The 24,840-nt window shown below is 43.1% G+C and overlaps 1 protein-coding gene across 6 annotated transcripts in view; it reads left to right on the top strand.

Annotated features, from left to right (window-relative positions):
* adgrg2 (adhesion G protein-coupled receptor G2) overlaps positions 1–24,840 on the top strand; it is an 84,018-nt gene that overhangs the window by 21,305 nt on the left and 37,873 nt on the right. For all 6 annotated transcript variants that reach the window (XM_062975212.1, XM_008107294.3, XM_062975215.1 and 3 more), the window contains exon 4: positions 23,740–23,790. In XM_062975212.1, the coding sequence (XP_062831282.1) occupies positions 23,740–23,790 (51 nt within the window). The remainder of the gene's footprint in view (positions 1–23,739; positions 23,791–24,840) is intronic.

A 24,840-nucleotide genomic window follows, 5' to 3' on the forward strand; every position in this document is an offset into this window, starting at 1 on the left:
CTTCCCAAGTGTCTAGGACTGTGTGATGTATTTTCGGATGATGCGTGCAGATCCCAGTAGGGTGGCCTTTTGCAGTTGGCAGATCGTGATTTTATCAATGTCTATTGTTTCCAAATGCTGGCTGAGATCTTTTGGCACGGCACCCAATGCGCCGATCACCACCGGGACCACCTGCACTGGTTTCTGCCATAGTTTTTGAAGTTCACTCTTAAGGTCCTGATAGCGGCTGAGTTTTTCCTGTTGTTTTTCGTCAATGCGACTGTCACCTGGGATGGCAACATCAATGATCCAAACCTTTTTCTTTTCCACAACTGTGATGTCTGGTGTGTTGTGTTCCAGAACTTTGTCAGTTATTATTATTATTATTAAAACTGATTAAAGACCTATTCATAGCTTCTTGACTTGATCTTAAAAACCACCTTCTTTAAAAGAATGGATGAATAAAAAGGTTTTAGCTTGCTGCCGGAAGACATACTTACGATATCCTCCCAGACATGCTTATGACTACAGAATCCGATTGGAAAGGTAATGCAATTGGAAAAGTTTAGCATGCCTAGGGCAGTAGGGAATTTGAACTTATTTTGGTGATATTATCATTATTATTATTTTCTCAAAGAATTATTTTTAAGCTTCTATGAACATGTATAACATGCATTATATGAGGGCATGTCAGAAACTCTGTACAACCAGAAGAGCATGTTAAAACTGGTACTTCTAAGTTAAGAGAGTTGGCATGCATTGTATTGCTTCCTATGACATCCCATTCAGCTGTGTAAATGGGTGTGTCACCAGCACAGTCTAAAATCCTCCACCCATGGAAACAGAAGTTGGAAACCCTTGCATTCTTTGAAAATCTGCTACAGGAGATTAGTGAGATGGATCACACATTGCAACCGCCTTATTTATGTCTAGGAAGGGTGCCTGGAATTACACCTCAAAATAAAACTTTCCAAGTGCTTCTAGAATATTTTTATCCAGTTGAAAATTTTTCCATGTTGCTGATGGGAATAAAAGTACCTTCACACCATAGAGAAACAAATGCCATGAACACATCAGTGCCTATGACAAAGTCATATAGGTTGAGAATCAAATTGCAGGTCCCATTTACACCGGCCATTTAATGCAGTTCAAAGTTAGCTTCAAACTGCAGTGGCCAAACAACAAACTCCCACAAAAGTGCATGTAAGAAATCCCTTAATGTGCATCAATGCTCTGTGGTTTGCATAATCTCCCTCTAATTCCAGGATTTCCTGTGTCATTGATCTGGAACCCACAGTAGGTGTAGAGGGGTTGGCTTCCCTTATCTCCCATACTGAAATCACGATCTAGGTTGTATCTACCATGCTTGATTTCAAAAAGAAATAAGTTAACAGGAGTCTGAAGAGTGAGCAAATGAATGTGTATTGTGTACCATATGCGGATCTCAAAATATTAGATGCAATGTTTGGTTGGTGTGTACAGTATTACAGTTATGAATGCATATCCAGAGGTACAAATCTGTAACTGATCTTTATTTAGCTAGACTATGGACATATCTACACTGACCACTTAGGTCAGTTTTAAACCAGCCTAGAAAAAAGCGGGTTTGGTGTAAGGATGATTAGATTGGAAATCCTCAAACTGGTTCGCGGCCCAGATGGTGGTTTCATTGTATTGGAGTGCACTGATGCACATCAAAGGCGCTGTTTCAAACTATTCCCTGATTTTGCTTGTCTTAGTTTAAAGCTCTTAAAGTACTCTGCAGTGTGTTTTCACAGCATACATTATATAGCAGGTATAGGCAAACTTCGGCTCTCCAGGTGTTTTGGACTTTAACTCCCACACTTCCCGACAGCCTACTATATAGCCTCCACACTTTCAAACTGATTTCAAACTACTTCAGATGGGCAGTTTATATGTGTCCTATGTAGTCTTACTGGAAGCTCTTAAAGTGGGAGAGTTGGGCCTGGAGATATCACTTAGCTACATTTCTGTAACCAGTCATGGGTATAAGGATTCAATTTTTAGGAGCAGATATTGAAAGTGGCAGTAATTAGGGCTTGCTTAGTTATATATATGTGTGTATTTTCATTGCTTTGTGATCTGTTTATTCTGTGGATACTTTTGAAGGTTCTCCTTGGCATGTGGCAAGTGGAGAGTAATGGCAGTAGGTATATTTGTCATCATTACGATCTATATGTGGCAAATGATTCCTGGTATTCATTCCTGGTAGAAGCAGCTGTGTGGTTTGCAAACAATAAATCAAATGTATTCTACTCTATCCCCATCAGTGCTCCTGAATATTAAAATTCAGAATGTTGTATGTATTTCAAAGGATGACTAATATGGGAAAAATGCTGCAGCACTAGACACCATACTTGCCATTTCACATACCTACTTCTTTGTCAGATATCAAAAGAAAGAGCTCAAATGATTAGACTTTTCTCTTTTTCCTTTTCTTTGTCTGGTTATGTTTTTGTGAGGGATTTGCTGCCTAAAAGCTATTCTGCCAGAGAGTGAGCTGTAGGGTGAAGAACTTCACCCTCTTGTATCTGTGGTTAATGCAAATGGGCCTCCTTCCAGTACTTATTCCATCTAAGCGCAGTAAAGACTTTTTTGTCACAAAAGTACATGGAGCTCTTGCTTGTTTAACCTCTTACTGTTTGCAAGATACTTCTGCCTGAAAAAAAATCCTTTCATTGTAACTTTTGTGTGTTTCTTAATCTCAACAATTCTATGATAAAACGAAGAGCAACATAGAAATCGAGAGAGTAGGCATGAGGAAATCTTTGAACTTTTCCTATGCTGTTCTTCCCAGGATTTGAGCACTCTGGACTGTTTATCTGAAATGCTAAACCTGTGGCTAATGCAATTGTGTTCTCTTCCATTCTAAATTGTGGTTCAATGTTATGAAGATGAACCCATGCAGTAACAAACATACTATTTCCATCTCTTCTGCTGTATTTTGAGGAGGAGGCACAGAAGTCTTTGGTTCTGCTACAGTTTTGACAAAATGCAGTTTGCAGTGCCTTCTTCATTGAGATAAACAGTGATTAGCTTTGCTGAAGTCAGCACAAACAGGTCAGCTTTTGATCACAGTTTTATCAAGTTGGCTTATTTCACTAACCAGAGTTTAAACTTCTGGTAATATACTAAACTGCAGTTAGTCTAAACTAGAATCAGTTCTGCTTTCTAAGGACGAGAAGAGAAAGAGAACACAAGCCTGGAGAAGTCAGGTTTGTTTTCATAGCACTAGACTATTTGAAACTTCTTGAGACATTTACAATTCAGGCACATGGTGATGACAGATCTGAGCTGGAGAACACTGTGCTACACCATGATTTATCATTAGGTCCAAAGTGGCATGTGAATTATGTAACTGTGCATATAGTAGATTTTAATTGAAAAGTTAGAATTGTTGAGGGGTTTTTTATTCTTTGGTCTTTAATTAGCAAATCAGGTTTGTTTGAAATATAGTATATTCTCCATATAGTCAGAACATTGTATCTATGAAAACTGTTTACTGTTCTGCACACTAAGGAAGCTGAAACTTTCATGGAGAGCATGGCGGAAAGTGGGGCCTTTTTTTATTTGTCCAACAGTTCTGAGAACATGTGCGCTCCCATAATAACTATAAAGTTTTCCAACATATGCAATCTTAATCAGTAGATTGTCAATGTTCTGCCCCCACGCTATTTTAACTACTTGGAAGGTGAACTGGCTGTGCAGGGAACAGATCAGAGACTATATAGTTGAATCAAACAAGAGTTTATTAACTGACAAGAATTTTAGACTTTCTATCCTCTTGAGTCTCACTACAAAGTCTTTATGAGGAGAGGTAAAGTATTTGAGAGATAGACACAGATCTGGCTGAAGTGAGGCTCTTAAATCTTTATTTCTTCTTATTGTCTCTTTCTTGTATGGTGTTCAACTTCTCTAAGATGGTTCCAAAATATAACTCCGACTAGACGTGAATGCAGCTCCAACTGGATGTGCTATTTTGTAGACTTTTCAGTCTTCCTCTCACTTTACCTCCCAGTCACGAAAAGGCTGACTCTTCCCAGAACCAGAAGTGACTTGCCTGAGACTCCGCACTTGAGGGGATTCTTAAAGGGGCAGGGCAATAGAGGCTTCATATGCAAAGAGGCTGTATAGACTGACCATCCTAGAAACTGTACATAAAATATTAATCGCTCTTCCTTCGTAATTTTCCAGAGGTCAAGACTGATGCTTCCCTGGGTTAAATTTTAAGGCCAAGAATATTCCTGTTCTTTTGTGATGAGTCATGGGCCATGTAGTCCCGTTCATGGCACTGTAGTCCCAGATGAAGAGGAGAACTTGGGTTTTTCACCGTCTCAGTCAGAATTGGAACCTTCCCAGCCAGATTTGGGAACCTTGCACCTGCAAGAGATTTGTCTTCCAGAAATCTGTCAAACAAGCCCTGAGTCTAAATCTCCTGTGTTTTCTCGCCACGAGTTTTGTAAACAACAGAGAGGAGTTCAAGCGGCCTCTCGTAGGAGTGCTAGGATAGCTGCTAAGAATTCAGCTGATTAAGCCTGCTTTCCATGGGAAACCTTAAGGAGTCATGCATCTGGACTCAGAGATTAGCTTTCGTTTCTGGTTCCCCAGAGAACTGCTCTTTGGTGGGAAAACTAGACCCTATTTAGGTGTTTTACCCACAGAGGGATTTTGCGGAGTCAATTCGTCAGCTACTGGAGTGAGTTGTGTGTGGACAGCGCGCTCCGTTTCCAAGCCTCGTTCCTGTTTCAAGCCTTGTTCCTGATTCCAAGCCTTCGCTCCGTTTCCAAGCCTTCGTTCCCGTTTCCAGCCTTGTTTACCTCCACGGACCTTGCCTTGTTTTCCAGGACTCAGCCTTGCCTTGTCTTCCGGATTTTGCCAAGTAATTCCACGGATCTTGTTCTCGCTCCTCGTTCCTTGTTGCCTTGTATCAAGCCTTGTTTCAAGTTATTTCCTAGCCTTGCTCAAGTTCATGGACTAAAGGACCTTGTCATCTCCCCTCACTTTGCCTGGCAAAGTGAGTGTTTCGGTTATTGGATTACAACTTTGGACCTTAATATTTTATATTGGACATTGTTTCTTTGGACTAATTTTGACCTTTCCTGAAAGGTCTACTTCTGAACTATTTCATACACTTGCTTTTATTAACTTTATATATTTCCTTAATAAAGATATTAGATAGATTCTGGCCTCTGTGTATGGTTATTGGTGCTCTGCAGCCTGGGTCGTGACAGTTTGACTCCGCCACCCTAAGCACCAATTAACCTAGGCCAGAATGTCTACCGGAGCCGGACCGGGAGGCCAGCCGCTCAGCTACACCATCGACAAGGAGGAAGTGGACCGCATCCGTGATAAGCTCAATGCGCAGGAGGGAGAAATAAAGGGATTGAAGGAACGCGGAATCCGACTCCCGGCCCTGGCATTGCCAACCAAGTTTTCTGGAGAAGCTTCTAAGGTTCATGTTTTCCGTCGCCAATGCCAAGCTTATCTAGAGGCCCGCAATGCCGAGTTTCCCCAAGAAGACATCAAAGTGGCGTGGATCTACAGCCTTTTAGACGGGCCAGCGGCCAACTGGGCGACGGCACTGTTCGACCAAGTTTCCCCACACCTAAGATCAGCGCAACACTTCTTGGATCACATTAAGGCGACTTGGGGGATCGAAGACAATTTGGAGGCAGCCGGCCATAAACTCCGGCGCCTCTCTCAGGGGGACAGACCCTTGTCCCAGTACATAGCCGAGTTCCGAGTGCTGGCCCACAGCACCGGATGGAATGATATAGCCCTCAGAGGACAATTTCGGGAGGGTCTCAACATCGAGATGTTGGAAGAAATTTCCAAAGTGGATCCCCCCCACTCTCTTGAAGCACTCATTGATCAATGTTTACGAGCTGAAGTCATGCTTGCCAACAGAAAACAATGGGTCCGAGGCCAGAGCGGTAGAGCTGGGGTGAAACCTCCCGCTCCCACCAGCGTCCAGCCGCGTCCAGTATGGAGACCCCCGCCACCAGCCCCATACCCCAGGGGGAGCGAGGAGGTGCCGATGCAGTTGGGCAATGTGCGTCCCAGGTTAGATGCCGCCAACGCCTAAATCTCTGTTGGTACTGCGGAAACGGGGGCCACTTCGCCAGAGAGTGCCCAGCCAAAGGGAAGCCCCCCGCCCGTCTGGCGGCGGCGTCCTCCACGGAGACGAAGACGTCTGAGGCGGCTGGCGCACAGCCGGCGGGGGAAGCCAGCGACCGGGCGTAGAGAGGCTCGCCAACCCGGTCAAAAATCCCACTCAAGAGCCGCCAACTGGGGTCCTATTTCTTCTAGTGGTCATCTTGTGGTCAGCAAAAAAGGGGCCAGTCATGGTCCATGCCATGATAGACTCAGGAGCTACAAACAATTTCATTGATAGAGAGTATGCCGACTCTCTGGGATTACAATACCATGACTTCAAGAATGCCCGTGTGGTGCAAGCCATCGATGGCCGCCCCCTCAAGACGGGTCCCGTAAGCCAGTGGTCGGAACCCACCAGAATGTGGATAAGGGAACATATGGAAGAGATTTCCTTCTTTGTTACCGAGGTTCCCCATTTCCCTGTAATTTTGGGAATTCCATGGCTGACACTTCACGACCCAAGCATCTCCTGGTCCAACAGAGAACTGCAGTTTGCTTCAAAATATTGCCAAAACCATTGCCTTGTAGCCAAGGTCTGCCATGCCACAGACACTGAACCCATTATCACCTTGCCCAAGAAGTACTCAGAATATTGGGATGTATTCAATGAAAAAGAAGCCGAGAGATTACCCCCACATAGACCTTATGACTGTGCCATTGACTTGGTGGAGGGGGCCCCGATCCCGCGAGGACATCTCTACTCCCTGACTGAACCGGAGCAAGAAGCTCTCAGGGAGTTCATAGAGTCAAACCTTCGCAAGGGATTCATCAGACCCTCTCAATCCCCAGCCGCTTCCCCAGTGATGTTTGTGAAAAAGAAATCAGGGGACTTACGCTTGGTGGTGGACTATAGAGCATTGAACAATATCACTAAGCGGAACAGCTATCCCCTGCCCTTGATCTCGGACCTACTAGACCGACTTCGGGGAGCCAAGGTCTACACCAAGCTGGATCTTCGGGGGGCTTGTAATCTAGTTCGCATCAGAGAAGGGGACGAGTGGAAGACCGCCTTCCAGACTAAATTCGGATTATTCGAGTCCCGAGTTATGAATTATGGATTATGTGGAGCTCCCGCAACGTTCCAGCATTTTGTCAATGACATCTTTCAGGATTATCTAGATCGGTTCTTGATCATCTACCTGGACGATTTTTTGGTGTTTTCTAGATCACAATCAGAGCATGAGAACCACGTCAGAATGGTGTTACAACGATTGCGGGATCATGGACTTTATGCCAAGCTGGAAAAATGCGCTTTTGATCTACAAGAGGTAGATTTCCTGGGGTACCGCGTCTCACCACTAGGGCTCTCCATGGACCCGGCTAAGGTTTCGGCAGTATTGGAATGGCGGGCGCCAACCAACAAGAAAGAGGTGCAACGATTCTTGGGGTTCGCGAACTACTACCGCAAGTTCATTCCAGACTTTGCCCGCTGGTCTGACCCAATCACCAGCTGCATCCGTGGGAAACAGCCTTTCCGCTGGACAGATCAAGCAGAGAAAGGGTTCCAGCAACTAAAGAAATTATTCACGTCCCAGCCAATCCTTCAGCATCCAGATCCTGAAACCCCTTTTGTTGTGCAGGCGGATGCCTCCGATGTGGCAATTGGGGCTGTACTCCTACAACCAGTGGGAGACCATCTTCATCCTTGTGCCTTTTATTCCCGTCAATTGACCGCGCCAGAGAGAAATTACACCATTTGGGAAAAGGAACTATTGGCCATAAAGGCAGCCTTTGAAACTTGGAGACATTGGCTAGAAGGGGCCAAATTTCCCATTGAAGTCCATACTGATCATCGAAATCTAGAGCATCTAAGAACTGCCCGCAAGCTAAATCAAAGGCAACAACGCTGGGCTTTATTCTTTGAACGTTTTAACTTTCAAATTCATTATGTAACCCCAGCCCAGACCAAGCAAGCAGATGCTCTGTCACGGAAACCGGAATACGCTGCAGGGCGCAAGGAGACCTTTGAGTCCCAGCTGCTACAACCCGAGAAATTTGCCACGCTCACAGTGGGAAACACCAAATCCACTCCCATTGAATCAACTTCCCCTACTCCAGGACCCCTTTGTGCTCAGGAAATCAGGGCTAGCCAGCAAGCGGACGCCTGGGCACAGGATCAACTTCGCCAAGGACTACGTTTTCCCTTTTCGCTTAAGGATGGGCTACTTTGCTATAGAAATCGTGTTTACATCCCCCCAGGACCGGGCAGGGAAAAAACACTTCGTCTGTGTCATGACTGCAAGCCAGCAGGGCATTTCGGGCTATTTAAAACCATGCATTTGATCCTAAGAGATTTCTGGTGGCCCAAGATCCGCAAGGATGTGGAAAAATATGTCAACACCTGCCCAGTATGCCAGCGCTCCAAGACAAGAAGAGAAAAGCCCTCAGGGCTTCTGCATCCCCTCCCTACCCCATCCCGCCCATGGGAAATAATCTCTGCGGATTTTATCACTGATCTACCACCTTCCTGTGGATTCACCACGATCCTAGTGGTGGTGGACCTTTTCACCAAGTTAGCCCATTTCATTCCCTGTGATGGCCTTCCCACGGCCAAAGAAACTGCAGATCTATTCCTCCAACATGTTTTCAGATTGCATGGATTGCCCAAGAGTTTGGTCACAGACCGTGGGTCCCAATTCACCTCTCGTTTCTGGAAAGCACTACAAAAACTATTGGGCATAGACTCTCGTTTATCTTCGGCTCATCATCCCCAAACAGATGGGCAAACTGAGCGCACCAATGCCACTTTGGAACAATACCTTCGCTGTTATGTGAACTACCAGCAAGACAATTGGGCTTCCCTGTTATCGCTGTCAGAGTTTGCCTACAACAATGGGGTCCAGGCTTCTACTAAAGAAACGCCGTTCTTTGCAAACTATGGCTTCCATCCACGTTTCTTTCCCCCTGTCATTGAAACCTCGGAAGTTCCCGCAGCAGAGGACTGGCTGCAGGAACTCACAGCGGTGCAACAACTCTTGCTCCAGCAATTAAACCAAGCCAAGGAGGACTATAAACGTCACGCGGACAAACATCGCCAGCCGGGCCCCGAAATCAAGGTAGGAGACCGGGTTCTTCTGTCCACTCGCTTTTTGCCCTCCCATCGCCCTTGCCGGAAGTTAGATGCCCGTTTCATTGGCCCCTATCCAGTGGTGGCGCAACTTAACCCCGTGACTTTCAAACTCCAACTTCCGCGTTCAATGCGCATTCATCCAGTGTTCCACCGCTCCCTGCTCCTTCCGGCGGATGGTGTGCGCCCTGATACAGACCGACCGGCCCCCCCTCCTGTTTTGATGAATGGGGAGGAGGAGTTCGAGGTTGAGGACATTTTGGATTCTCGCTTTCACCGCCGCCGCCTACAATATCTCATTGACTGGGTGGGTTTTGGCCCCGAGGAACGCTCTTGGGAAGACGCTTCCACAGTCCATGCTCCTGATCTAACCCGCCGCTTCCATCAGACCTATCCCGCCAAGCCGCGGCCTCGCGCCTCGGGGAGAGAGTCCCGGTTTGAGAGGGGGCTTGAGGAGGGGGATAGTGTGATGAGTCATGGGCCATGTAGTCCCGTTCATGGCACTGTAGTCCCAGATGAAGAGGAGAACTTGGGTTTTTCACCGTCTCAGTCAGAATTGGAACCTTCCCAGCCAGATTTGGGAACCTTGCACCTGCAAGAGATTTGTCTTCCAGAAATCTGTCAAACAAGCCCTGAGTCTAAATCTCCTGTGTTTTCTCGCCACGAGTTTTGTAAACAACAGAGAGGAGTTCAAGCGGCCTCTCGTAGGAGTGCTAGGATAGCTGCTAAGAATTCAGCTGATTAAGCCTGCTTTCCATGGGAAACCTTAAGGAGTCATGCATCTGGACTCAGAGATTAGCTTTCGTTTCTGGTTCCCCAGAGAACTGCTCTTTGGTGGGAAAACTAGACCCTATTTAGGTGTTTTACCCACAGAGGGATTTTGCGGAGTCAATTCGTCAGCTACTGGAGTGAGTTGTGTGTGGACAGCGCGCTCCGTTTCCAAGCCTCGTTCCTGTTTCAAGCCTTGTTCCTGATTCCAAGCCTTCGCTCCGTTTCCAAGCCTTCGTTCCCGTTTCCAGCCTTGTTTACCTCCACGGACCTTGCCTTGTTTTCCAGGACTCAGCCTTGCCTTGTCTTCCGGATTTTGCCAAGTAATTCCACGGATCTTGTTCTCGCTCCTCGTTCCTTGTTGCCTTGTATCAAGCCTTGTTTCAAGTTATTTCCTAGCCTTGCTCAAGTTCATGGACTAAAGGACCTTGTCATCTCCCCTCACTTTGCCTGGCAAAGTGAGTGTTTCGGTTATTGGATTACAACTTTGGACCTTAATATTTTATATTGGACATTGTTTCTTTGGACTAATTTTGACCTTTCCTGAAAGGTCTACTTCTGAACTATTTCATACACTTGCTTTTATTAACTTTATATATTTCCTTAATAAAGATATTAGATAGATTCTGGCCTCTGTGTATGGTTATTGGTGCTCTGCAGCCTGGGTCGTGACACTTTAGACCTATGTGTTTTCTCACTTTGGGATTCTCCAAACTTATTTCAAGTTGACAGGCTTAGAAACAAAGATATACTATTTTTATGTATTGTTGAAGGCTTTCATGGCCAGAATCACTGGAGTGTTGCCAGGTTTCTGGGCCGTATGGCTGTGTTCTAGCAGCATTTTCTTCTGACGTTTTGCCTTGATCTGTGGCTTGCATCTTCAGAGGATCCTCTGATGCCAGCCACAGATAAAGGCAAAATGCCAGGAGAAAATGCTGCTAGAACACGGCCATACAGCCCGGAACGCACACAACACTCCATACTATTTTAGTTAATAAATCAATAAAATACATTTTAAAATAAAATGTTCTATTTTTAAAAATGTAAAGCCTTGATACATTTCCTTACTAGGCTTCTATAACATCGCACCTGCAACTACCGAGAATAATGGGCACTAGTGTTCCTGCCTTTTAAAAGCCTATATAATACATGTTCTAGAAAACCCTTCTCAAGCATACATCTGTAGAATTATTCCAAAACCTGTCCATTATCCCAAAATCTGAGATCTAGGGATAAACTGTAAGGGACAGGTCCTGTTGATACCTCAACAATGAGTTTAAATTGTCTTTAGGGATGTCATTATGCAGCCACAATTATACAGAGTGTGCCATTTAAATAAAAAATACTAGGTCTAAGTATATACATGCACAGTATATATCCATGGATTGATGATGCATGTATTTAATTATCCAGACTAGATTCTTTTTTAAAAAAAATCCCAAAAGCCATACAAGGGGCACCAGTTTGCTACGCATTTAAATAAAGTGGAACTTGAGCATCTATGGATTTTGGTATCCATGAGGGGTGCTAGAACTAAATTCCAGTGGATAGTAAAGGCTGACTCATAAAAATGCTGATATCTCTGTCTCTTGTTCTGAAGGTTGGAGAAGAATGTTCAAGATGTGAGATCTATGCTTTTCTGAATTTTCTCCACTTTCTGAAATGAGGCAGGAGGTGACTGGAGAAAAAACCTTGTATGCTTTATTTCCCGCCTGTGTTGAATGTTCTTCCCCAAGAGCCACCTCATTTTCTTAAAAATTCCCCTGACTCTGTAAATATTAATTTTAAATATGTTTTTGCGCACAGACTAGCACACTTTAAACTAGGTCAGCCGGGGGAGGGGGACAATAGCCTTGCAAACAGTATTTTACCCACGACCACAGGGACTTGCCATAAGGCTAAATGGAGAGTTGCACAAACACAGCAAGGACCAATTACCAAGAACACAATAATCCAAAGGAACAGCTCAGGGGAAGGTCCCAGGGGCTTACATGTCTTTACATCAGTGGTTCCCAAACTTATGTGGCCTACCGCCCCCTTTCCAGAAAAAATATTACTCAGTGCCCCCTGGAAAGGGGGGGCATGGCTTAGAGGGCGGGGCCGAGCCTCTCCACTAGTCCAAGATGCAGGGCTAGGAGGGGGAAGTGGGTGGGGCCACAAATGGATGGCCAGGACTGGGATGGGTGGAGTTATGAGCTCTGAGGCAGGGCACCTGCCAGGACACAGGGGGCGGGGCTAGAGGAGTTCTAACAAGCGCCTCAGGGGAGGTATACAAAGGCTCAAACCTGTCTCGCTCTCTTGGGAAGAGGCCCCGCCTCCACCCCTAGCTCCACCCTTTAGTCCTAAAAGGCCTCTCAGGAGAGGCTCAGCCCTGCCTCGGGCTCTTGGAAGGAGGCCCCGCCCCCTTCCCTAGCTCTGCCCTCTGTGTCCCAACAAGCACCTTAGGAGAGGTATAGATTCTCAGCCCTGTCTCAGGCTCTTGGGAAGAAGACATGCCCACTCCTCTAGCTCCACCTCCTGTGTCCTAACAGGCACCTCAGGGGCTCAGCCCTGTCTCCAGCACTTGGGAAGAGACCCCGCCCCTCCTCTGGCCCCGCTCCCATCTCCTAATAGGTGCCATCACTGCCCCCCTGTATCGCTGCAGTGCCCACCAGGGGGCGGTAGATGAACTCCCAACTTTTAGCACAACACCACACTTACGATGTCATAGGCATCACTGAAACATGGTGGGATGACTCCTATCACTGGAATGTAGCCATTTAAGGCTATAACCTCTTTCACAGAAACAGAACAAAGGGGATAGGAGGGGGAGTAGCCCTATATGTCAAAAACATTTATGTTGCAGAGGAGATGCAAGACGGCAATCTGGGAAACCAGCTTGAAAGCATCTGGATAAGAATAAAAGGAAACAGGACTCAAAAAGATATTGTTGTGGGTGTTTACTAAAGACCTCCGAACTAGGATGAAGAACTTGATGAAGCCTTCTGTCAGCAGTTGACCAAACAGGCACAAAGAAGAGATATAGTAGTCATGGGCGATTTCAACTATCCTGATATCTGCTGGAAAACAAACTCGGCCAAGAGTACAAAGTCCAACAAATTCCTCACTTGCCTTGCAGACAATTTTATGGTCCAGAAGGTAGAAGAGGCAACAAGGAGATCGGCTACTCTTGATCTCATCCTAACAAATGCTGAGGAACAGATCAATGCAGTTGAAGTGGTTGGATCCTTAGGGGCAAGCGACCATGTGCTCCTGCCATTTGCGATACAAAGGAAGGCTGAAAAGAAGACAAGTCAAACCCGCACTCTGAACTTTAGGAGAGCTGACTTCCAAAAAATGAAGGAAATACTGGGCGGCATTCCATGGATGGCAATACTAAAAGACAAGGGAGTTAAGGATGGATGGGAGTTTTTCAAAAGTGAAATACTCAAGGCGCAAATGCAAACAGTGCCAACAAAGAATAAAAATAAGACAAGTGTAAAGAAATCAAAATGGATGTCCAAAGAACTTCTAACTGGCCTAAGACTCAAAAGAGACATGTACAAGAAGTGGAAAAAGGGAGAAATCACCAAAGAAGAATTCAAACAAATAGCCAACTCCTATAGGGAAAAGGTTCACAAGGCTAAAGTGCAAAATGAGCTCAGGCTTTCCAGAGACATTTATTATTAAAAACAATAAAAAGGGCTTCTTTGCTTATGTCGGTAGGGAAAAAAAGAACAAGGAGGCGATAGGGCCTGTGCGAGGAGAAGATGGGGAAATTCTGACAGGGGATAGGGAAAAGGCAGAACTATTTAATGCCTTCTTTGCCTCAGTCTTCTCACAAAAAGAAAGCCAGCCTCAACCTCAGCAACATGGAGTGGATGAAGGATTATGGGAAATCCAACCCCAAATAGGGAAACAAGTTGTCCAGGAACACCTGGCCGCTCTAAATGAATTCAAGTCTCCAGGGCCGGATCAACTACAGCCAAGAGTATTAAAGGAACTAGCAGAAGTTATTTCGGAACCACTAGCAATCATTTTTTAGAGTTCTTGGAGAATGGGAGAAGTCCCAGCAGATTGGAGGAGGGCAAATGTGGTCCCTATCTTCAAGAAGGGAAAAAAGAACGACCCAAACAATTACCATCCGGTTAGCCTCACGTCGATACCAGGCAAGATTTTGGAAAAGATCATTAAGGAAGTGGTCTGCAAACACTTAGAAACAAATGCGGTCATTGCTAATAGTCAACACGGATTTACCAAAAACAAATCATGCCAGACTAATCTGATCTCTTTTTTTGATAGAGTTACAAGCTGGGTAGATGCAGAAAATGCTGTGGATGTAGCGTATCTGGATTTCAGTAAGGCCTTCGACAAAGTCCCCCATGACCTTCTGGCAAACAAGCTAGTCAAATGTGGGCTAGGCAAAATTATGGTTAGGTGGATTGGTTAAGCAAATGAACCCAAAGGGTGCTCACCAATGCGTCATCTTCTTCTTGGAAAGAAGTCACGAGTGGAGTGCCACAGGGTTCTGTCCTGGGCCCGGCTCTGTTCAACATCTTTATTAACGACTTAGACAAAGGGTTAGAAGGCACAATCATTAAGTTTGCAGACGACACCAAACTGGGAGGGATAGCTAACACTCCAGAAGACAGGAGTAGAATTCAAATCGATCTTGACAAATTAGAGAGATGGGCCGAAACTAACAAAGTGAAGTTCAACAGGGACAAATGCATAATACTTCACTTAGGCAGAAAAAATGAAATGCAGAGATACAGAATGGGGGACGATGCCTGGCCCGACAGCAGTACGTGTGAATAAGACCTTGGAGTCCTTGTGGACAACAAGTTAAACATGAGCCTACAATGCAATGCGGCGGCAAAAAAAGCCAATGGGATTTTGGCTTGCATAAATAGGGGTATAGCGTCTAGATCCAGGGAAGTCATGCTCCCCCCTCTATTCTGCCTTGGTCAGACCACACCTGGAATACTGTGTCCAATTTTGGGCACCGCAATTGAAGGGAGATGTTGACAAGCTGGAAAGCGTCCAGAGGAGGGCAACTAAAATGATCAAGGATCTGGAGAACAAGCCCTATGAGGAGCGGCTTAAAGAGCTGAGCATGTTTAGCCTGCATAAGAGAAGGCTGAGAGGAGACATGATAGCCATGTACAAATATGTAAGGGGAAGTCATAGGGAGGATGGAGCAAGCTTGTTTTCTGCTGCCCTGAAGACTAGGACATGGAACAATGGCTTAAAACTACAGGAAAGGAGATTCCACCTGAACATCAGGAAGAACTTCCTAACTGTGAGAGCTGTTTGGCACTAGAACTCTCTGCCCCGGAATGTGGCGGAGGCTCCTTCTTTGGAGGCTTTTAAGCAGAGGCTGGATAGCCATCTGTCGGGGGTGCTTTGAATGAGAATTTCCTGCTTCTTGCAGGGGGTTGGACTGGATGGCTCGTGAGGTTTCTTCCAACTCTACGATTCTATGATTCTCTGTTTTGATGAGGAAATTGTTGTTTTATGGAGACTGTTCATATATTTTTTTTATTATTTATGAATCTTTTCTGTGTCTGAAATAGAAACGGCTCTAAAAGTCCTTGGATTCAAGACTGTCATGCTGACGAAGTCTGCCAAGAGATTTGCAGAGTCCAGGCAATAGAAGGGGGGATGGGGTAGGAGCAGAGTTCCCTTGCAGTAGAGTCTCGCTTATGTTATGATTTTACAAACTGAGCACCAAAACTTCATGTTTTACAACAATTTGACTGAAAATGCTGTTCAGTACACGATAACGTTATGTAGTAATTACTGTATTTACAAATTTAGCACCAAAACATCGCAATGTATTGAAAACATTGACAACAAAAACATTGACTACTAAAAGGCAGACTGTGTTGGATAATACAGAATGTTGGATAAGCGAGACTCTACTGTAGTTCACTCCATTACTACTCTTGCAATTTTGTCATCACTGAATGGGAAGACCAGTTTCACATGAAAGCCCTAAAAATGCACTTTAGTCTTTCTCTCTCTTCATCAATATTGTTTTCTGGTACTACCATGTTTTAAAAAATTATCTGGAATGTATAGAAATAATAATCAAGTCAGTGAGAAAAGAGTGTGTCAGGAGTTGTAATCCAGAAAATGTTTTGAATGCACAAGGTTCCAGGGTCAACCTTTGTTTTATCTCTGGATATGACTGGGAAGGACCTCTGACCAAATCCTTGTTAAATGCTATTCAGTATAGAAAATGCCAAACTAGAAGACTGATAGTCTGCTTGCTAACAAAGCTTCTTATGTCACTTTGTCATCTGTCCTTCCCAAGGGAAGTCTGGCACCTGCTACATTTCTACACATCAATCAGCTGTTCAAGTGCGAAATACCTTACTGTGAAATAATTTGTAATTTTGAAAATTAAGTGTGGTGGCTGCACACTTAGTTTTCTGTTCGGTGATGCAGAATTATGGGTTTAATCCATACTATCCACACTGCTGAAATCAGTGTTGCACTTATTTATTATTTAAATCCCATTAATTAAGTCCCATGGAGTCAAATGAAACAAATATTCACAAACACACTGTTCTGGGTCATGGCAAAAATAATCACTGTATTGACTCTTAAAAGCCTCCTCCCCATGGTTTTGTAGTAATTTTAGGCATTGAAATTAACTAGAAAATATAATTATATTACTAATCTTTATTTCTAAAGCTAGTTACAGTAATTAGAATTATATCCTCACTATTTAGTGCACATTTGAACTTGAGTTATATTTTGATTTTAATTTTTGGTTGCCCTTTAGACATCAGCAGTTTCCTTCTAGAACTGGAAAGACACCCCTCACTCTGCATTTGCTATGCTCAAGGGTGGAATCCTGTAAGGTGCTGAGTTGTCTTGGATGAAATACACAATTCCTTTGGAATGTGTAGGATTTGGGCTTTCATTGGTAACCACAGGAAACAGCTCCTCTTGGAGCTTCTGCAATGTTATGTGCAAAAAGATCAGTTAAAGCAGACCCCCCCCCCCCCCCACACACACAACATTGCACTCTGTGTTGTGTTTAAATGCCTTGGTGATGAGCACAATAAGAAATTGAATTTTATCCATAGAGAATTCAGTTTTGCAGCAAGTACAAAAGTAATCTTTTATTGAAAAGGTTATCTCTATATCCATGACTTGACATACAATACCGGCGTTGTGACGGCGCGAGTGGCGCCATCTATATGTTGAACTATAAGTTGCAAGATTTGAATTGTTGTATCATGCCTGATTTTGCCCTTACCCTGTAAATGTAGTTGGATTGGTTATTTATATCTGTCAATCAATGTTGTTTGTACCTGTTATATTGCTCACTCAGCAAAACTGTTTGGCTCCACCTCTTCCTGGAGTAGGACTGTGTTTCCTCCTTTTCATTCCATCAGCAAGTTCTCTATCGGATGGACGTGAAAGAGAGGCTTGGCTCAAAAAGCCCTTCAAAAGTTACCTCTCAGCACCAATTCTGAGGTTCTTACCCTTGGGACTCGCACTTCATGTTCAGGGCCAACCTGAACAACGTTGAGGAGTCTCAAGCGCCTTCACATCAGTCCTTTGGCAACAGAGGAAGACTCTTGTCTTCAGATATAGGTCATTGGACTGAGGCTGAGTTTGCTCCGGCATTCACAGCCAGAGAAAGAGGGATCTGGACAAGCTTCATGGACTTAAACAATCAAAGACTGTAATGTATATTTTCTTTTACCCCCTTTGTGAAGAATAAACCCAGTTTTTGAGTTAACTACAGTGTTTTGGTCCTTGGGAGTTCCAGTTTCCCTAAAGGAGGGCAAGAAGCAATCCCCTGGGGAAAGATGTCACGTCCATGCCTCTTTCACTAAGAGTTTACAGCCCCAGGCGCGACGGCACAGGCGTCTTCTTTCCACTAATAGCAGTTGATAAACTGAACTACATTTGTGAGATACCCTGGTGTGAAAATGTGATATTTAAATTGGTGAGACTTTTAAGCATTTTTTATTACAGCCCTCTGCAACTTATGATACACTGAATTAAACATATATTTTGTAGCCTAATAATGCTTGGCAGCACTCCTCTCTGCCCATACACCAATTTTACATGTCGGATGAACAGAACAGGTTCAATGAGATACTAGTAGGATGGCATTAGTTAGGTGACTGTAGATCAGTGTTGGTGATGTAAAAATCTGAAATTGCTGGCTATGTATTTCAAGGCAGTTGTTTTCTTGGAGTAGTACAATTGACATGTTTAAGTAGCCTGGATTTTTGTGACACACAAACGATAAGTGGTGGGTCAGATGCTCAGTTTTGTACTGAATTTACCCTCAATATATTTCTGTGTATGTGAACTAGCAATAATTTCTCTTCATAAATATAAATAAGGAGCAATGGGTTAAACCCTTGTGCTGGTTGGACTGCTGACTTCAAGGTTGACAGTTCAAATCCATGAGATGGGGTGAGTTCCCGTCTGTTAGCCCTAGCGTCCCATACGAGGACATGAGAGAAGTCCCCCACAGGATGGTAACACATCTGGGTGTCCTCTGGGCAACGTCTTGGAAGACGGCTGATTCTCTCACACCAGAAGCGACTTGCCTCAATTTGCTTCTGACAAGATTTTAAAAAGTAAGAAGTAAATGGTTTTCCTAACAAAGTACTTCGAATCTCAAATGTAAGTTGTGTTGCTATGAGCATGTGTGCATGGACAGTTTGAACAATGGAAATGGGAAGAGGAAGAGTCACATGGATGATTACCTTGTATCGAGTCATGAGAGATTGCTTTGTAATGCATTTTGCATTTTACTCAGAGTTTTTGTGGCACAGTATTTAAATTGGCCTCTTGCGAGAACCAATATATTACTATAATACCTTGTAGTAATAGTAACTGTTACCTTGCTGATAACTAGGAACTTGGTTAGTAAACTTTCTGGTCTGCATTAACAATTTATGACAATTTATTATTGTTTATGGATTATGTTGAAATTTGGTAATTTGTGTTTTACACTGTGTTTTTACTTCTTGTAAGCCTCCCCAAGTCCTGTTTGAAGAGGGGGCAGGATATAAATAAAGATGATGATGATGATGATGATGATGATGATGATGATGATGATGATGATGATGACATGTTGGATGGTCAGACCAAAGAATCAAGCAATTATCTCTTTTAAAAAGTAAGCTGTGTTTCAATTTCTGCAGTGTCACATTTGTTTCTTCCACTGTCGTCACTGAAAACAAACCATAGTTGCATAAATGCCATGTGTCATGTAGAACAATGAATCTGTGAAGAAAAAAATAACAATGAAAGACTGATAAGAATTCCTTAAGTGCTCCAACAACCCGAAAAAGTGCCCTGCTGAGTAGTTCGAATTATGTTATCATGCTCTTTATATCTTAACAATAAGGGGAAACTTGAACTGGGCTTTTCAGCTTGTTCAAACAGAGCAAGTTAAAACCTGCTTTGTGTATTTCCTCCTTTAGAATTTCCACCCAAGAACTTATTTGCCTACTTATCTGAGTTTGGTCCTGATATTTTGGATTTATATAGTTTTATCATGTGACAGGAGCCATTTGGAAACCATTAAATCAGTTTGTGAATTAAAAATGAAATGGATAACATTGATTAAAGCAATAGGTGAAGCTCACAGAGGAACGATCACTGTCTGGTTCAAATTGGACAGTTGTGTATAATAAAAGATTACAGCTCTAAACTCCCACACCATTCATTCCTCTTTTCCATAAAGAGGAAAACTAAAAGGCTAGACATTTGATGACCTGTTAATACAATAAGCTGGAAAAAGCATAGAGATCATGTATCAGAAGTATGTCCTCATTCGTGGGTGATTAATTCTTTTATTGGAAAAGTTTTTCACCATATATTTCTTCTTGATATATCCTCATTGCATGATGGTTTAATGATAGTAAATGTCTTTACTGTCTCACAGTCTGCTGGGGCGTGCAGATAAAAACAGATGAAAACATTATTTTAAAACATTTAAAATACAATTAAAAATCAGTTTCAGCAACAATACACAACTAAAACAGTCCTAAAAGCCAACCCTGCTTGAAAGCAAAAGACCCTACAATCTTGTTTGCCAATAGGAAGTCCAGTAGGGGTGGGGCTGCTTTGATGTCCCTTGGGGAAGGAGTTCCATAAGTAAGATGAAGCTACTGAGAAAGACAGGCCAATGAAATAGGGCTATCCATCCGTCTGTCTATCTATCTATCTATCTATCTATCTATCTATCTATCTATCTATCCATCTATCTATCGTATTTGTATCCCACTTTCTCTCAAAGAGACTCTAAGTGGCTATCTTCTCTTTCGTTTATTTTTTTATCCCACCTTTCTCCAGACATAGGGACTCAAAATGGCCAACAACCAACACGACACATTACAGATTAAAAATACATTAAAATATGAATATAACTTTAAAAATAATTTGTGTCAGGGAGTCCAAAAATTAAAATAAATTTAAAACTACACACATACACCCCTTGCCCCGAATCATACCTATAGCATCCCCATCAGCCTGCCTCTCATTATTCCACAGATGCCTGATGCAGATTTTGCCTGTCTGTGGAAGGCCAGCAGGGATGGGGTCACCCTGGTCTCTCTTGAGAGGGAGTTCCAGAGTCTTAGAGCAGGCCCTCTTTCCGGTTCCTCTAAACGAGCTTGAGATTGTTGTGGCACAGAGGAAATTATTCACATTTTGGGGCGGTGGGGTATGTAACCCTTGAGGATATCAAATTATAGGCATCCTCATATAGGCTCATGTCTTGTCTATTTAAGCTGTTATTTTATAATTTTGTTGAGTATGTTTTTGATTTGATATATGTTATGTTTGGCATTGAATGTTTGCCACTGTGTTTTATATTGCTGTAAGCTGCCCTGAGTCCCTTCGGGGAGATAGGGAGGGTTATAAATAAAGCATTATATTATTATTATTATTATTATTATTATTATTATTATTATTATTATTATTATTATTATAATAATATTATGACACAGCAAACAAGATAGATATGCTGGATTTCATATCACAAGTTGAACACTTCCCAAGTGTCTAGGACTGTGTGATGTATTTTCGGATGATGCGCGCAGATCCCAGTAGGGTGGCCGTTTGCAGTTGGCAGATCGTAATTTTGTCAATGTCTATTGTTTCCAAATGCCGGCTGAGATCTTTTGGCATGGCACCCAGTGTGCCCATCACCACCGGGACCACCTGCACTGGTTTCTGCCAGAGTCTTTGAAGTTCAATCTTGAGGTCCTGATAGCGGCTGAGTTTTTCCTGTTGTTTTTCGTCAATGCGACTGTCACCTGGGATGGCAACATCAATGATCCAAACCTTTTTCTTTTCCACAACTGTGATGTCTGGTGTGTTGTGTATTATTATTATTATTATTATTATTATTATTATTATTATTATTATTATATATGGCATGGGAAAGGCCTACAAAATATCCTGGTCCAGAGCCATTTAAGGCTTTAAGTGCAATATACTGGTTTTAGAGTTGGGTAGGCAGTGGTTCTACTTTACAGTACGTGGGGCTGCCTTTGAAGATGGCTCAGAAACTGCAGTTAGTGCAAAGATCGGCAGTCAGATTACTAACTGGGGTTAGCTATAGGGAGCATACCACACCCGTACTAAAGCAGCTCCACTGACTGCCAACAAGTCAAATTCAAAGTTGGATTACTGCAACGCGCTCTACGTGGGGCTGCCTTTGAAGACGGCCTGGAAGCTCCAATTAGTACAATGGGCGGCAGCCAGATTGTTAACTGGGGCGGCTTACAGGGAGCATACTACTTCCTTGTTAAGCCAGCTCCACTGGTTGCCGATATGCTACCGAGCCCAATTCAAAGTGCTGGTCTTGGCCTACAAAGCCCTAAACGGTTCTGGTCCAATTTACCTGTCCGAACGTATCTTCCCCTATGAGCCCACAAGAACCTTAAGATCTTCTGGAGAGGCCCTGCTCTCGGTCCCACCCGCCTCTCAGATACGGCTGGTGGGGACGAGAGACAGGGCCTTCTCGGTGGTGGCTCCCCGGCTGTGGAACTCCTTCCCCAATGACATTCGGCAGGCCCCATCCCTTTTGGGGTTCAGAAAAAAACTGAAGACCTGGCTATGTACGCAGGCATTTGAAGAATAAGCATGTGTTGGCTTCAACGCGGTCTGAATTACGGCTCTTGTATAAGGTCTCGTGGATGAATGGCATAAGCACTTTGCATTGTTTTAAACTTTGTATATTGTATTTTATGACTATTTTATGACTGTTTTAACTGTTTTAATCGTTTTAATTTATTGTATATCAGTGTAACGGCATCAATTGCCACTTGTAAGCCACCCTGAGTCCCCTCGGGTGAGAAGGGCGGGGTATAAATAATTGAAATAAATAAATTGAAATAAATAAAGTGCAGGTCATTACCTACAAAGTCCTACACGGTTCGGGTCCATTTGATCTTCGAGACCGCATGCCCCCCATGAAGCCCTGCTTTCGGTTCCACCTCCGTCTCAAGTGCAGTTGGTGGGGATGAGAGAAAGGGCCTTCTCCGTGGTGGCCCCCTGGCTTTGGAATGCCCTCCACAGAGAAATTATACTTCAATGTTTTTGAAAAAACCTGAAAACATTGTTTTTCAAACAGGCCTTCTTACAGGATTAAAACTTCAAATATTAAAACTTGAGGACCAAATGTTTTGTCTCTTTCCTGGCACTTTATGATACATATATTGATACAGCCTATTTTAAACCCACAGTTATGACCATGTTTTTATTGAGTTTCTTATTTAATTTAGAAGGGGTTTTACAGGCTGTTTTATTTAATTGTCATTGTTTTGATTTATAAAAATTCCCCGGTGGTAAAGTGTGTTAAAGCACTGAGCTGCTGAACTTGCAGACCAAAAGGTCACAGGTTCAAATCCCGGGAGCGGAATGAGCGCCTGCTGTTAGCTCCAGCTTCTGCCAACCTAGCAGTTCGAAAACATGCCAATGTGAATAGATCAATAGGTACCGCTCCGGCAGGAAGGTAATGGCGTTCCATGCAGTCATGCCGGCCACATGACCTTGGAGGTGTCTACGGACAACGCCGGCTCTTTGGCTTAGACATGGAGATGAGCACCAACCCCCAGAGTCAGACATGACTGGACTTAATGTCAGGGGGAAACCTTTACCTTTACTTTTACTGTGTATTTTACTGCACTATCATGTATTTTTGTAAGCCGCCACAAGTCCTTTTGGGGAGATGGTGGTGGGATATAAATAAAGTTTAGTTAATTATTTATTACATAATGTGGATACAGGGTCAAACATGCCGTTAAAGTTTAGTTAATTATTTATTACATAATGTGGATACAGGGTCAAACATGCCGTTTCTGGCCTGCATTGTGGCCTGATGGGGACACCTAGGACTGTCTTGGCAGAGGGCATCTCATATTTTCTTGAGTTCTGTAAATACAAAAGTGGCTTTTGTTTGTGAGGGGCAGGGGAGATACCTGACTTTTAAAGTACACTATAAATCTCTTCAAATATTTTTTCTGTAGCCCTTCATGGCCCAACTTTAAATTAAATACAAATTTTTATTAGCCACTTGTGCATTCTTCCACAATGTGTTTTCTGTCAGTGGGGTTTCCCTGAACATTTTGTGTGTCTGCTGTTCCAAGTAGTTTTTGTAGAACTTTTACTATGGGATTAGTTTTAAAGTTTTGTGGTGCCCTCTAGTGGTAGGCAATGTAAATTGAAAACTGCTGGACAAGAAAAGGAATTTAATTTTTTTTTTGTTACAGCGAATACTGCTGGTGCTTCATCAGGAATGAGAGAAACCTCAGGCACACCAGGTATATCAATGCCAATTTTTTATTTAAGAAAAATGTTTATTAATTACTTACTGATAATTTTTTGTCAAATAACTGTCACTACTAGGGAATTCATCCTATTACTTAGGCAAAATCTGGCAATAGATTTGCTTCCAAAAGAAATACAGTAAAGTCTCACTTATCCAACACTCGCTTATCCAACGTTCTGGATTATCCAACGCATTTTTGTAGTCAATGTTTTCAATACATCGTGATATTTTGGTGCTAAATTCGTAAATACAGTAATTACAACATAACATTACTGCGTATTGAACTACTTTTTCTGTCAAATTTATTGTATAACATGATGTTTTGGTGCTTAATTTGTAAAATCATAACCTGATTTGATGTTTAATAGGCTTTTCCTTAATGCCTCCTTATTATCCAACATATTCGCTTATCCAACATTCTGCCGGCCCGTTTATGTTGGATAAGTGAGACTCTACTGTAGTGGACAAACTCTTGAGGTCAAGTTATTGCAACCTCAGCAGCCATAGTAGCCAATCTCTTTCATGTGAACCACTTAAGTTTAGGGAAGTGGTTCTCAACTTGTGGGTCCCCAGGTGTTTGGGCCCAACTCCCAGAAATCCTAACAGCTGGTAAACTGGCTGAGATTTCTGGGAGTTGTAGGCCAAAAACACCTGGGGACCCTCAGGTTGAGAACCACTGGTTTAGATTAATAAATTTGTTTCCACAAAAAAAACCCCAAAAAACAAACAAACAATAAACAAGGGGGTTGAGTTAAAAGAGAATTGTGCTTTGTGGAAAATAGGCGAGTGGACCTCTATGAGAGCCCAGGGAGTCCACATGCCAGTTACATCATTCCCACCTCAGTTACAGGACTTGTCTTCCTTTAATTTACATTTTTGAAATAATCATTTTTAAAATTTGCAGCAGACTCATCCATTGTCACTTTTGTCACCTACCCTAATGATGTTTCAGGCAAGACATCAATAATATTTTTATTCTAGAGTAGGTTTAGTCGGTTTAGTTAGGAAATCACTTTTTCTCTGCAATTTTGACATTTGTGCT

The sequence above is a fragment of the Anolis carolinensis genome, chromosome 3 (assembly GCF_035594765.1).
Source record: "Anolis carolinensis isolate JA03-04 chromosome 3, rAnoCar3.1.pri, whole genome shotgun sequence".
NCBI classification, from domain to species: Eukaryota; Metazoa; Chordata; class Lepidosauria; order Squamata; family Dactyloidae; genus Anolis; species Anolis carolinensis.